The following is a 10,938-nucleotide window of genomic DNA, read 5'->3' as shown; positions in this document are numbered from 1 at the left end:
TCATTACTCTTCTCCAGGGAGGACAGAAGTACTAGGGGCCCTCTAGTCCAAGGCACCTGCCCAAGGCACTACCCTGGAGCTCACACTGGAATCCTCTCTTCTTCCAAAGCTGATGCTCTTTGTATTGTTAAAGAGCTTTTCTGTTGATATTCCAAGATGTGTCCATTCATTAGTAATAGCCAAGTAATCTGTATAGTCAAAGCTATGTAGTCATGTACAGATGTGAGAGTTGGTACATAGAGAAGGAAATCAATCCTGAATATTCATTGGAAGGACTGATGCTGAAGCTGAAGCTCCAATACTTGGGCCACCTGATGTGAAGAGCCAACTCATTGGAAAGGACCCTGATGCTGCGGAAGATTGAGGGTGGGAGGAGAAGGGTGTGGCAGAAAATGAGACAGTTGATAGCATCACTGACTCAATGGACATGAATTTGAGCAAGCACTGGAAGACAATGGAGGACAGAGAAACCTGGCGTGTTGCAGTCCATGGGGTCACAAAGAGTAGGACATGACTGAGCGACTGAACAAGTAATCTATGTCATTGATTGCTGGGAAAGTAAGCTAAATTAGATGTCAGTTGCTAATGTTCAGTTCAGTCGTGTCCAACTCTTTGCGACCCCATGGACTGCAGCACGCCAGGCCTCCCTGTCCATCACCAACTCCTGGAGTCTACCCAAACCCATGTCCACTGAGTCGGTGATGCCATCTAACTATCTCGTCCTCTGTCGTCCCCTTCTCCTCCTGCCCCCAATCCCTCCCAGCATCAGGGTCTTTTCCAATTAGTCAACTCTTCGCATGAGGTGGCCAAAATATTGAGTTTCAGCTTCAACATCAGTCCTTCCAATGAACACCCAGGACTGATCTCCTTTAGGATGGACTGGTTGGATCTCCTTGCAGTCCAGGGGATTCTCAAGAGTCTTCTCCAACACCACAGTTCAAAAGCATCAATTCTTCAGCACTCAGCTTTCTTTATAGCCCAGCTCTCACATCCATACATGACCACTGGAAAAACCATAGCCTTGACTAGATGGACCTTTGTTGACAAAGTAATGTCTCTGCTTTTTAATATGCTGTCTAGGTTGGTCATAACTTTCCTTCCAAGGAGTAAGCATCTTTTAATTTCATGGCTGCAGTCACCATCTGCAGTGATTTTGGAGCCCAGAAAAATAAAGTCAGCCACTGTTTCCACTGTTTCCCCATCTATTTCCCATGAAGTGATGGGACCAGATGCCATGATCTTAGTTTTCTGAATGTTGAGCTTTAAGCCAACTTTTCACTCTCCTCTTTCACTTTCATCAAGAGGCTTTTTAGTTCTTCCCTTTCTACCATAAGGGTGGTATCATCCGCATATCTGAGGTTATTGATATTTCTCCCGGCAATCTTGATTCCAGCCTGTGCTTCTTCCAGTCCAGCATTTCTCATGATGTACTCTGCATATAAGTTAAGTAAACAGGGTGACAATATACAGCCTTGATATACTCCTCTTCCTATTTGGAACTAGTCTGTTGTTCCATGTCTGGTTCTAACTGTTGCTTCCTGGCCTGCATACAGGTTTCTCAAGAGGCAGGTCAGGTGGTCTGGCATTCCCATCTCTCTCAGAATCTTCCACAGTTTGTTGTGATCCACACAGTCAGAGGCTTTGGCAGAGATGCTCATGTAGTCTTAGCCTAATTTCGCTAATGTCCTCCTCCTCCTCTTTGGTATACTATACTGGTCCTTTCATCCTTAATTCAGTGGCTTAATGATCTCTGTCTTTTAATACAAAAATGTGAGGTACAAATTATAAGTAAATGAAGTTCGTTCCTTACCCAGGACCAATATCTGTTAATATATCTGCTTCCTTTCCATTTTAACTGGAGGAAATTCAAAACATAACTGTTAACCAAACTCTGATCCTTGCTCTGGAATATAAAGCCCTCTCCACTTCAGACAATTCCTTTGGAGATTCATGGCCCATTGGAGTCTACATAGGTTGCTTAACTGCCCCCTAATTATTACCTCAACTAAAACAGAATCTTCACAGACAGTCATTAATGTCCCTATCCTTGCCTGGAAGAATCTCATCTCTTGCCAGAAGCAGCTTCTTCAGATGAAATTGGATAATCCCCTGGCCTTGGTGATTAGAGATAACAATGGCCCATTTGGGAAATATTTGGGGGGAATTATAAAGCTGCGATATAGCCTCTCGGTTCTGCAAGCTTCTGAAAATAAAGGCAGAATGGGGAGGACACCAAAAGCATCCACATAGCAGACTCAGATTGCTTCCTGCCCAGTCAGCGCGTGTGTGAGGGCACACAGTCCTGTCTGCGGGCAAGGCCTCCGTGCACTGAGGAGTGGGCTTCGTCAGCGCTGCTCCACTGGAGGGGATTCTGCGCTGTCTGTTCCCAGCATCGCTCAGAAACATCCCTGTTTACAAGCGACTTGGTGCTGCCCCAGATCGCGGTCTATTTGGTTCCTGGTTTAGACTTGCTTTACTTGAAAGCCTTCTTTGCAGTTCTTACATGCCTTTACCATTATTTACCAGTGTAAGCACTGCAGTATAGCAGAGCCCATCATTCACTCATTCACTCACATTTGTTGAGCACTTTCTGGGGCCAGGACTGTGCTTGGCAGTGGCATTAAAAAATGAAGACAGTCCCAGCCCTCAAACTGACCAGATAATGTGATGATATCCATCATCATTATTTTTATCATCAGTATTCATTGTTCCTTTTTCTTTAGAGTTTTCCTGTAGAATGTCTTTTTAAACAACATATTACATTTTCCATTTTTGGTCATTATACATAAGAAATCATATTGCATGTCTTCTATGCCTAGCTTTTTTTGCTTGACATTATGTCTTGAGACTCATCCATACTGATGCAGATAGCTGTAATTCATTCATTTTTGACCACTGTATAAAATTCTATTCAAAGTATATGGATAAGTTCAGTTCAGTTCAGTCACTCAGTCATGTCCGACTCTTTCATTCATCTTTGACCATTGTATAAAATTCTATTCAAAGTATACGGATAGGCCACAACTGATCCATCCTCCTACTGATAGGCAATTGGGATGTTTCCAGTTATTTTGCTATAACAAATGATGCTGCAGTGAAGAGTCTGAAACGTGGGTCCTGGTACATATTCGTTTCTCTAAACTGTATACCAGGAGTAGAATTGCACGCACATTTTCAAAATAGTCTATTGTTTCACTGTTTTGATTCTGTTTTTAATCATTCTTCCTTATGCTTAATGACCAAATGTTAATTTAACAGTGCATGCACTAAGCCAAGTCTACGGCTGAACGTCTAAAGTTTGTCTCCACTTTTTTAACTTTATATACAACTCGGGGGAAGATTTTTTTCCCCGCACAAAAATTTCTGCTTTTGAGGTTGTTTTCTTGTGATTTCTGGAAGTAGATTCCTTGAATTAAGGCTGAACTGATTTACATTCAGTGGGCGAGAGGACTATGGCTGAAATATAGAAAGGGTCCCCGTCCAAGCAGCTGTCAGTCTTTTGGGGGTCCCAGATCCTCTGTGACTGCTGCTAAGTCACTTCAGTCGTGTCCAACTCTGTGCGACCCCATAGACAGCAGCCCACCAGGCTCCCCTGTCCCTGGGATTCTCCAAGGAAGGACACTGGAGCGGGTTGCCATTTCCTTCTCCAGTGCATGAAAGTGAAAAGTGAAAGTGAAGTCGCTCAGTCATGTCCGACTCTTAGTGAGCCCATGGACTGCAGCCCACCAGGCTCCTCCATCCATGGGATTTTCCTGGCAAGAGCACTGGAGTGGGGTGCCATTGATTAAGAGTATGGACCTTTTCTCCAGGAAAAAAAAAGGCACATACAAACGGTTTATGTTCACAAGTAAGCATTTCACACTCGTGTTCCGTTTCGAGAGTTTCTCAGACCCTCTGAATCACGTATGCGGACATCCCTATCAAATAAGACATACTGTCGTACCCACTGAACACAAAGCTTCTTACACTACTTCACCAAATAAGTCCAGAGCGAATACTGCACCTGTCCAGCACCTTCTGTTCTAACCCGCCATCTCCTGAGCACCCATGGTATGCCAGCACTGTGCCAGATACTAGAGACGAAAGAACACGCGCTCCTGGCTTCAAGGATTGCAGTTTACCCAGGAAGACATAACATAACAAGTATTTTTAATAAAATATCTGCAATAGGAGAGATATTCTTTAGGCAAATGGGGGTGTATGTCAAGGATTTATCAACCCTCTTTTATCAAGGGGCTGCAAAGAATGAATAAACATTTTCCAAGATGTTATAGATAGAAGAGACAGTACCAGCAAAGAGAAAAAGACATCATATAACCTGGCGAATATAGAAAATTGTACATTATTTTAATTCAGTTGGTAGTGAGCATAAGGAAGGGTTAAGACGCTTCCTTATCTGGAGTGGAGATCGAAGTGAAGTTAAAGTTGCCCAGTGGTGTCTGACTCTTTGTGATCCCATGGACTATACAGTCCATGGAATTCTCCAGGCCAGAATAGAGTGCATAGCCTTTCCCTTCTCCACGGGATCTTCCCAACCCAGGGATTGAACCCAGGTCCCCCACATGGCAGGCAGATTCTCTAGCAGCTGAGTAGCAAGGGAAAGCCAAGAACAGTAGAGTGGTAGCCTATCCCTTCTCTAGTGGTTCTTCTCGACCCAGGAGTTGAACTGGGGTCTCCTGCACTGCAGGCGGATTCTTAACCAACTGAGCCATCGGGGTGCCCAATGGATCTCATAGAAAGAAAGAAAGAAAGTGACGTCACTCAGTCGTGTCCGACTCTGTGCGACCCCATGGACTGTACCCTACCACGCTCCTCTGTCCGTGGAATTTTCCAGGCAAGAGTACTAGAGTGCTTTGCCATTTCCTTCTCTAGAGGATCTTCCGGACCCAGGGACTGAACCCAGTCTCCCTCACTGTAGGCAGATGCTCTACCGTCTGAGCTACCAGGGAAGTCCAGTGGATCTCATAGGGGACAATTATTAAACAAGATTATATGTTAATATATGATTTTTGCTTCAGGGTGTTTTGTTTTGAGAGGGGGGAATATTCTTCGCGTGGCAGTTTTTTTCCCCTAAGTGGAACACATTCTTTAAGGGAACTTCTTGAAACAGAAAGCATGGTCAATAAATGCAGCATACAAAGATTTTCATGAAGCAGCTTGAAAATAAGTGATCTGTGACACATATTAAAAGACTTCCAACAACTGTGACCACATAAAAAAGTAAAACAGCAAATCTACAACAGGTACAAATTATATACATTTATTTTTTAATAATTTTAAATAACACTCTTGTATAAATTCTTTCTTATATTCAAATCATACACAAATTTAGAAATGCATCATGAAGCCTAGCACAGCATACGAATGAGACATGTCTTTAAGATGTGCGTTAGAATTTTAGTGACATAAATACGATTTTAATGTTTCAGAAACACTCCCAATTGCTCGGGCGGAAATTTAGCGTGTTACAGAGTGCTTGTGCCTAGCGTGACAGCGTCGCTTTAAATCGGTCAGCTCTCAGGCTAGCGCAGACCTCAGGCCTGGTCTCACGTTCTAGAGCTGCTGGTGCGGTTACTGCAGATGCATGATAAGGAAGGTTCCCAGTGGCCTTTGAAAAAGCATCATTTGACCGCTGACATTCTGGTGATCCGTAGCCTTTCTAGTTCATGTGGTATCATTTGATTTCTTCAGGTGAATCAGTGCGTTCTTCCTGCTTCTTCCCTCGGCATAGTCACTGGCTCAAGGTTGAATATGCTAACCTTCTGTCACTGCCCTGCACACATCAAACTCATTTCAGCTCCCAAACTCCTATCAATACGATCATAACAGACCAAAGGTTCTTCGTCGATGAGGCCAGAGGTGCTTCCTTTGCTCTAACGGGTTACCTTGGGTTGCTTTTTACTTTTCAGAAATTTTTGTGGGAGCTTTCTTTCCTGGTGATATATAAATTGAACTCCTTCCCATATACCTCAAAATATAAGAACCAGGGAATGTTCATAATCAGAGGTGCTATATTGACCATATGTCCTACAAAAAAAATACAGGACCAAAGTGAATGATTTAATAATGCAGTCCAAACTAGGGCTGCGAGGAAGGACTGTCGCTCCAGCTCTCTGGCTCCAGAGCAGCACAAGAGGGGCTACACGTCCTCCAGGCACTCAGCGGACCACAGTGAGCTGCAGGGTCAGTGAGTGCTGCTTGCACGGTCAGTCTGCTGGGAATACTGGGGCGAGAGCACAGACATACAATGAGATGCTTCCACAAATCCTCCCCCCACCAAACCTCTCTCCTCCCATTCCGTGTCAGCTCTGCTCACTCTTCAAATTCAGGTATCCCTACGAGTAACACATTAAGTCCACAGGACCTTAGTATAAATGAGGGCTAGTTTTTAATCATCATTTTTCTCTGTAACTAGAGAAATTCTATTAGTAAGACACCTCTGGGAGCTAGAGGACAGCGGTAGGGAGGGGAAAGTGAAGAAGACAGACAAACTTCACAACACCACCTAGGGCATCTGACTGCCAGAAACGCCTAAGGGCTCACTGCAATGAATTAATGAGGATGGAGTTTCATCCAGTAGCAGTATCTGCCCCTCATCCATGAGAGTCACACGAGTCTTACCGCATTTGAAAATAAACACATTCCTACTTCTTAGACACTGTTAGTCTTTCTAAAGGACACATGGGATCCTGGTGCTAAACACCATAGTAGGTGGGGATCATACTTCTAGAGGAGTGACTGCTGTGTTACGCGTTCCACGCCAAATTCCTAGTGTGATTTTGGTGTTAGAGCACTTCATGAAGGATTTCAACTTCAGAGCAAAATTACCTCCACCAGCAGAAGCACAGAACACTAAAGAATATTATTTAAAATAGATTTTAAGACCTTAATTTTCTTCCACCAGGATAAATTAAGAACATGGCCTAGGCTCTGTTCATAAATATTTAAAGGTAAACGTTCTCTGTGATTCAAACTTTTGCAATTCCTTTTAACGTGTTTCAAGGAATGTCTACACAGCCAGAATCTGGACTGTTCATTCAGCTTTGGCTCTTAGACCCCAGCAAACTCTTTCTTTCTTTACTGTGTTGACTTCTGTTGAACAAACGTTCATCTCCCACCATCCTCAATCCCTGGCTTTGAGGTCATGATAATCTGGGGAAAAGGCATAAGTCACTTTGCACAATTCCTTGGAACAGTCTCTACACGCATAAGTGGCAGCTGCTGGGGAAATCGGGGTTTCTTTCCCTGCTTGGAAAGATTAGTTTCCTTTTATGAAGCACAGACTGGTATTTTTATTTTCTTATCACCAACACTGGCTTCAGAGAGTAATCCTCCTGTGTTCTTTCTGCAAAGTCCTTCGTGGCTATATAGCCCTGGATTGTACCTTGTATTTACAAAAATCAGAAACGTTCACAGATGGGATTCTTCCTCCCAGCCTTCCAATGTCTGCAGCTGGGTCATTTCTGCACAAGCATACAGCTGAAAAAAACATGTGCTTCTGAGTTAGGAGTCCTGATTCCAAGCCTAATGATATATGGTGCAGCCTTGAACAAGACGTTTAACCTCACCGATAAACTGGGAACAGCAATTACTTCCTCAAAGGCCCATGGTGAGGAACAAAGGACACAGGTACAGAAAGATGCCTTGCAAACTGCAAAGGGCTATAGAAACATTATCTAATTTTCATGTAATCTCTACTTTCATGAGAAATGGCCAGATATCCAGAGCCTCTCCGTTACCAGAAGCAGATTATCTGCCTGTACATCCTCCAGAGCACCATCTCCAACTGCAGAGGGATGACCAAATTCCGGGTTTTTCTCTGGAGAAGTTAGGCAGGTGATCAACTTGGCAGGGTTTCCTAGGTTTAATTTTTGCCTTTTTTTTTTTTTGTAACTACTTGACAGTTTGTTCTTCCTCCTAATAAATATCTATATTTGACTTCTGGCTGTTTTTCCTGGCTTTGCTTAATCTACACTCTGTCAATATCGTAATTAGAGGAGAGCAAAGGTAGAGATGGCCTCAAAGAAAAAGCTGCATCTAAATGCAATGACTAACTATCCCCACTCAACTACAGAGCCAGCCTCTAGCCAGACGAGAAGATCAGGAACTACAGCACTGCAGAGAGCGGTGCACGCCCCGCGGCATGTGAGCGGCAGGCTACACTCAAATCTAGGAAGCATTTAGGGGTGGGAGAGAATATAAATATTCCACAGGGATGATATTTCACAGGGGATCCCAAGTGATATGATGGCTTTTTTTTTGGAGCTAAAACATTTCTTCCTTTGGAAGACGATTTTTACTTAAAAAAACTTTTTAACAAGCATGTGTTCTACTTTAATCTATGTAAAATATAGAGACACTAATGTCTAAACAGGTGAGTAGTTTGGAGGATGCAGCCTTGTGTCCCAGCTTAACAATCATTGTCTTCAAAATCTATTGCTTGAATCTATAGGAAGTCAAAGACGATAGAACTCTACTTTTAGACTGAAAAAGGGAAAAATTAGAAACATCCAACCTCTTATAAATTTCAACAATGTCCAAAGAGGGACTAAAAATGACTGATGCTCACCAGAGTCCCAGCTCTAGCAATATTGCCATCTATTTTACAGTATTTTAACCCCATATTTTCTTTTTACAATGCCATTAACTGCTATACAAATAAATTCTAGATGATAAAATAAGACATGATTTTTTTTACAAATAGATACAAATACAATGCTGACCAGATATTCTACATTAACTATATACACCTTATTTCTCTAGAGGCAGGAATATTCCTTATTTTAAAACAATTTATCATTTACACTGAGGCCCTAAGGAGAATCATCAGCTTTCTGCTTTCCCAGACATTGCCTTCCTCTCTCTACCATTAGAAGCTTATTCTGTGCTTTAATCTTATTATTGAGCAAAAACTCTGGAAAGAAAAATCAAACCCTTCTAAAGATCTTCTTGGGACTTTACTGCCCCAATTATAGAAACAATCAAGATTGTGTATTATGACACAGCCCAAATATCAGCTTTTCCTCAAGGACGTGTTTTAGTCCAGTAAAATGAATATCCTTCCTGGCCGTCCTCTATCAGGAATGGAGCTAAAGTCTTCTGGCAGTCCTTTCCCCCTCCACACCCATCATCCTGTTTCCACTGATGGTGAACATTCCCCCAGGAATCTGTTTGGAGGTCAAAGCGGATTGGGGCTGCACTGAGAGGTCCAGCCTTCCACCCTCCCATGTGGTTTGGTACAAAAATATACTTTACTTCAAGTCCTTATTGTCAGTGACTGCTTCGGATCTTCATGGGAAAACTAAAAGTAACAGGCTAAGTACATTACACGTTTGTACCTGAAAATTTCCGATGCACTATATGCCTTTGCTTTCTCATCTCAGCGACTCTACCCAGGCTGTGGCGCAGAGGATGATGCTGTCTCAGGAAGCACTGTGGCCTTAAAGTCCAGGAGAACAGCTCCGGCTCCCCCTCAGGCCTTGCAGCTATGCACTGGCGTCGTCAGGGTCAGCTGCCCGTTGGGGGCCACTTCGCTGCCGTCATCCTCCAGCAGCCCCGACACATCGGCGTTGGGGATGCTGTCATGGTAGCTGCTGAAACTGATGTTGTCTTCTTTCAACTCAATGGTCCAAAAGGGGGCGTTGAGTTTCCGGTTTTGGTACTCCCGGTACATGTACACAGCCCCCACAAACCCCATCAGCAGCACCACCACAATGATGATGACTGTCAAAATGATGATGTTAAATTGGGTCCATGATACGTCAGCTAAGGCTGACGTGCTGTTTTCTGCAGAGCTTACTGAAAAGATAGTCTGCGGGGTTGTAGGGGTAAAGGTACTATTTATAACAGGGGTGGGCACTGATGTGGTCAAAGAGGCATTGGAAACCAAAATGGTAGAACCTTCAGGTGTTGGAACAATAACTTCTGAAAATAAAAACAGAGAGTGAAATGTAAAAGACAAAATATCTTGTTTTAAGAAACAATAAAAGAAATACACATGGGCATGGAAATTGACATGGATGTTGACACGATACTCTGCTTCAAAGAAAGGCAAGCTAACGAATACTTTCTTAAGAAATACAGGGGAAAGAATCGGGGCCTAGAAACTAGATCTCACAGCCATGGCTGTTATCCAAAATGCATATAATATCCATGCTGAAATCTCTGGGAAAATTCTAATGTTGGAGTTTTCCATCCTCCTGTACTCTTGAATAGATTCATACAAATTCCTGAAAAGGTAGTAAGTATGTCACTAGTGACTTCTAAATCACTTCGTTAAAAGTGAAAGGGATAGCTAATACTCGTTTGAACTAAAATAAGTTCAGCATGTCTGATGGCACTTCATAAAGGTAAAATTCTCTTTAATGGGGGCAAAAACAAAATAGGAAAAATTGCATTTCTAGTTGCTTCTGAAAAACACAATTTAAATGGCCATAGTTGACATCAGCTGAGAGAGAAAACAGCCATTGCCAGCACAGTGATTTTCCCTTTATCTAGATGATAGTTATTTTACAACTAAGGTACTATGCTTTGTGCTTCTAATGCAGCATAGCTCAGGAGAAATACCAGAAGTTTGGGGATCAAGTAGAACTGTGTAGCAATAAGTAAGTGAGTCAATCTTCTTAAAACTGAGATTCCTCACCTATGAAATGGGAATAATGATATCGATTTTACGGAGTCCTTGGGAAGGATTAAATAGAGTATACAACATCATTACATTTAATGTCCATAGTGCTTGGCACATACTAGGCACTCGATAAAACGATCCCTATTGTCATTACAATTCATCACCACAGCCAGCCACATCAATCCACCCTAAAAAGAGGCGTGTTTTGCATTCCCTAATAGCTAATGAGAAAAGTCACCATAGTCTGGTCAGCTAAATACGGACAAGGCATATGCCTCCAGTGGGGAAGAGAACTGAGCGACAGGCTCTCT

General features: G+C 42.8%; 1 protein-coding gene across 1 annotated transcript in view; it reads right to left on the bottom strand.

Moving 5' to 3' along the window:
* Positions 1-5,244: 5,244 nt before the first annotated feature.
* MEGF9 (multiple EGF like domains 9) overlaps positions 5,245-10,938 on the bottom strand; it is an 82,845-nt gene continuing 77,151 nt past the window's right edge. Inside the window, exon 6 of the mRNA XM_027964060.2 lies at positions 5,245-9,924. Within this exon, the coding sequence (XP_027819861.2) occupies positions 9,473-9,924 (452 nt within the window). The 3' untranslated portion in view covers positions 5,245-9,472. The remainder of the gene's footprint in view (positions 9,925-10,938) is intronic.

This window comes from Ovis aries, chromosome 2 (genome assembly GCF_016772045.2).
Source record: "Ovis aries strain OAR_USU_Benz2616 breed Rambouillet chromosome 2, ARS-UI_Ramb_v3.0, whole genome shotgun sequence".
Classification (NCBI taxonomy): Eukaryota; Metazoa; Chordata; class Mammalia; order Artiodactyla; family Bovidae; genus Ovis; species Ovis aries.
This window is presented reverse-complemented; position numbering and strand designations above follow the sequence as displayed.